At 39.9% G+C, this 4461-nt stretch overlaps 1 protein-coding gene across 1 annotated transcript in view; it reads right to left on the reverse strand.

Annotated features, from left to right (window-relative positions):
* Positions 1 to 3491, reverse strand: part of LOC106954827 (microtubule-associated serine/threonine-protein kinase 1) — a gene marked incomplete at its 5' end in the record, with an annotated part of 26584 nt that extends 23093 nt beyond the window's left edge. Inside the window, one exon of the mRNA XM_015044623.1 lies at positions 3394 to 3491. Coding sequence (XP_014900109.1) covers positions 3394 to 3491 — 98 coding nt within the window. The remainder of the gene's footprint in view (positions 1 to 3393) is intronic.
* Positions 3492 to 4461: the final 970 nt, after the last annotated feature.

The following is a 4461-nucleotide window of genomic DNA, read 5'->3' on the forward strand; positions in this document are numbered from 1 at the left end:
AATTTTTTTTATTTAAAAAATATTTATTTTAAACAAAAAAAACCCCCAAAATTAAAAAAAAAAAAAAAAAAAAAAAAAACTAAAATTTGTAACAACCTCAGATTGTGCACTGCAATAATGCTGATCTGGTATTTTGTATTTTTATCTTTTATGTTCTTTGATAATCATTATTCTTTTTATTATCTTTTTATTCTGCTCAGATTATTTTGCTGCAATGTATTATGCAAATTGAACATGCTGCATGCTCATGCAGATCACGTGAACAGGGCGTGCTTGGCTCTGGTTGACTTGGGTTGGTCTCTGATTGGTCTGCTGGTTCACGCTCTCAGCCCATGATTGGCTCATGGTCAGAGAGCGGCTACCTCTGAGTGGATGGCTCGCCTGCAAGGATGGAGATGGCCACTCCCCCTTTCCACGCAAGCATCCCTTTGTTTAAGAGATAAAATATGAAAAAGCCCGCGGTTTTGGTCAGAGTCTGCTGTGGATCGCGTCCGAATGCCCAGCTACGTTGATGATGCTGCTTGACTCTAGGCCGAAGGCTCTCCGGCCAAGTTTCACGAGGTAAGCGCTGGTAACTTGAATGAATCGAGCATCACGTGTTTAGTCATAGAGTGTTTTGTACTGTATTCTGTGGGGAATAAATCGAGCATATTTGTTCTAGCAGTAACAGTGTTTGATGCATGTTATTTTGCTGTATTCTGTGGGGAAATAAATCGAGCACATTTAATTCTAGCAGAAACAGCGTTTGGTTTCGTTATTGCCGCCGATCTCCTTCGACCCTGATTTAAAATTTCATAAAACAAATGCGACACAAAATTACGCAGCAAACAAACGAGTTATTCCAAATGTGGCTTTTCCGAGGAACCTCTCTGTAGTAAAACAAGGACAGGCCGCTCATTTAGTGAGCTTTCAGTCGAACAGTGACAGGCAGGCGGGAAGATTTGATAAATGAGGATGAAGAGTTGCAGTAGTAGCAGCCGAGCTGCTAGCGTCTCCGCTGGCAGCTCCACGTCTGACCGAGAGCAAACGACGACGGTCGGTGTAAAGTAGACTTCCTTATACACGTCTCTGACTTCAGAAAGCGTCTCAGCGTGCTCTCATTAAAAAGTTTCTTTGCTCATTCATTATAAGTCTGCTTCCTTCTTATTGCAAAGTGTATTGCAGTGTGTGTGTGTGGGGGGGGGGGTTACTGTCAATGTCTTATTTATATGTTTATATGTTTAGTTTAACTACACATTGGAGATTGGTGAAACGCAATTTCAAACTTCTGTGTTAACCCTGCTACATAGATCTTTGACAATTAAGTACACCTGACTTGACTTGAAGTCACTCAACTTCCAGTACAAAACTGCGTGAGCAACAGCTGCCATGTATAAATTTCTACAATGAATATCTGTTTTCAAACTGAAAAATGTGTCAAAGAAATTTCACTACACATCTGGTGGAATGTGGGATAAAAGGCTCGATTTTGTTATCTGAGCAAAAAAATAAAAAAAATCAATCCCAGACGATTGTTTGTTACTTGCTGACACGTGTTTGTGAACAAACTGAGCTCAAACACAAAGAAAACATTAAACCGGCAGCATCAGATTGTAACTGTGGCAACACAACAATCAAATAATGAAGATCACTTTACAAAGTAAACTTGCTAAATTCATGTAAGTGTTGAATTAGAAAAGAAAATATTTTAATGAATCTATGCAGAAACCACCAAATAAAACTGATTTGTATTCCCGTGATCAATAAACAAATATGCGGTTTTTGATGATCTGTGTTAAAATTGAAGTGTTTGCAAGAGGCCAGAAGTGGATTAGTTCACTGTTGCCTCTGTTTAGAAACACAGAGGTTATTCAGCTGGTAGTTCACAGTCAGTGTGCAGTTCAGCTGCTGCTGCTCTGGCTAATATTTATCTACAGTAAGGGCCCTGCGGCCACCTGACACACCAAAACACCAATTTCCTGCCTTCAGTGTCGGGAATTTGAAGGTTGGAGCGACAAAGACAGAGCATATATTATAATGGTCCAGGCTGAAAACGGATTAACTGGTGTTGTCAAAAGAGCAGATATTATGTTTCTCCAGACACAGTAATGTAACCTATTAATAATTATAGCTATGTAATAGTTTTATTTTGATATATAGACACATATGTGCACTTTGATTGAAATGACCCAAATCTGATATACAGATGGTATATAAACATCTGTTTGAACAGATTGTTTTAAAAAAATGTTGTGATATTTTCAGTCTGATCTACTTGGTGGTGGAAGACTGTAAGGAAATCTGGAATAAAAACCTGCTGAATTTGGTAGAAGTATTTCAGTAAACGTGCTTATTCCTCAGGATACGATCACTTTTCGCCATTCTGCTCCTTATAGAATAACGCCTCATTATAGCTAACATGCTATCTGAACTTTAAAAACTGCTTCCATAATTATGAACTACTTTGTGTTGGTTTATCACATAAAAGCTTCAGTTTCTGAAACCGTGAAATCCACACGCCGAAGGCTAAGACTTTAGGGTTAGCATCAAAAAACGCAATCTATTAGCTCTAAATTTCCATAATAATGGTTTTATCAATTACTGTTTGAGCTCAGTGGTTGTGTAGAGCGGTTTGATCTACCAGAAAACCGTTCTTGTTAGCAGATGCAGTTCTTATTACCATAGCAGGTATCGTTCTGGTTAGCACAGCAGCTACAGTTCTCTTTAGCAGGTACAATTTCATCACCTCCAAAACCACAAAAACAACCTCTAACCAAGTGTATGAAACTGAACACATCACTATAGTACAAGCACAATGACCATCATATTAGTTTAATTTTCACTAATTTAACATGAGCCGTGGTTTAAATAAACCGTGATATGAACATCCTGACAGTAGTGTACACATAAATCCTCCTTGTCTCAACAGACTGAGTAAACACAGAGGTGCTGTGATTGTAATTGGGCGGTCCGGTCACACATGACTCAGCTTGTTGTGCTGTGATCACCTGCGACACTCCACCGCTAACAACAGACCAACACCTCTGGTCCTCCGAGACTCATCTGATCCCCGGCTATTTTCTCTCTAAGCTAAACTGACTTCTGTCTCCCCTTTGTTGTTGTTTTTTTGTTCTTTTTTTTACATATATCTGCTTCTCAATGAATGAGAATAAAATTTAAAATGTAGTATTTTGTGATCTCTATGTAGCAAATAATGATATTCTTGTGATATTTGGATCACAAAAACATCATGTTTGATTGTTTTCATTGTTTCATTTCATTGTGTATCATTGCATTCAGGAAAAATAATAATAAAACAACACCGCCACCAAAGAAAAACAAGATATTTTTGCTACAGTGAAATCTAATTTTTGATGACATTCCAGTCTGATGAAGGGAACAGAAATGTCAGACCTTCTGGAGGAGGCGAATGAGAAGTGTGCGGGGTTGCTCGGGGAGAAGTTTCTGGGGCTGTCCAGGGGGCTGCTTCCTGAGGGGACAGCGAGAAAAAAGCAAACAAGAGTCAGAGAAGGTCACAGAGGACAGAGCAACGGGGGACGTTTTATCCTGTAACGCACGCTAAACCTGTGGATCAAAACGGCGATGTGTCACGGTTGGTAGGGAAAGCTGCATGGCACAAAGGATTGGGAAACTGATGGAGTTTAAGACGCATATTGTTGATTTTTACAGCTCAAATTCCTGGACAAGATAGTCATAACTGTTGTTTTAATAAACCAGCACATGTTCAAAAGCCATAAGAGACTGTGGTGTGATCGGAATATTAATATGATCCAAAGAAAGTGTCCCTTTTTTTTTTTTTTGCAAACTAACTAGATTTGCTGAAACATGTATTATTGATCCGCTGAAGGACGGCATCACTGATCGATTTCACTGAGCCAGAGGGGATCAAGCTCATTTTCATTTTGGCCCAAATCAAGTTCATGAATATCCTCAAAGGGCCTGTTGTGGTAGAACGTATTGATGAAACTAACAAACTCTCTCTGCTGTCACGAAAGTATAACATGACACAGATCATCTGTGAAACAAACTGAGCTTCTCTGCCTTCTCCAAGTGCAAAACTGGAAACAACCAATCAGTGCCAGGAGGAGGGGCTTAGCGCTGTCAATGAAGTTTGTGTACATGCTGGTCACAACCTTCTTTCCCGCCCTCCCCCTTGCTCTCTGCTACGCTACAGATTCTTCCCGATAACAGAGTCTACAAGGAAAACTAATGCTAGTTAGCATGGCCACTGATGACGGCGGATAAACAGGTTTTCCTGCAAATACACATTTAGCCCCCCTGCTAAAGGAGAACGTGCACATTTAGCTGCAAATACCCATGCTTGATTGGCAGCACTAAGACCCGCCTCCTGACTCTGATTGGTCGGGTCTTGACTGAGAGCCATGCATAGCAGCAGGAGGATGAGCTGAATATTTTCACACATTATCCGTCTTATACTGTCACAACATAGTGACGGTTTTA

This window comes from Poecilia latipinna, unplaced genomic scaffold, assembly GCF_001443285.1.
Source record: "Poecilia latipinna isolate Pla-1442-1.1 unplaced genomic scaffold, P_latipinna-1.0 Scaffold683, whole genome shotgun sequence".
Classification (NCBI taxonomy): Eukaryota; Metazoa; Chordata; class Actinopteri; order Cyprinodontiformes; family Poeciliidae; genus Poecilia; species Poecilia latipinna.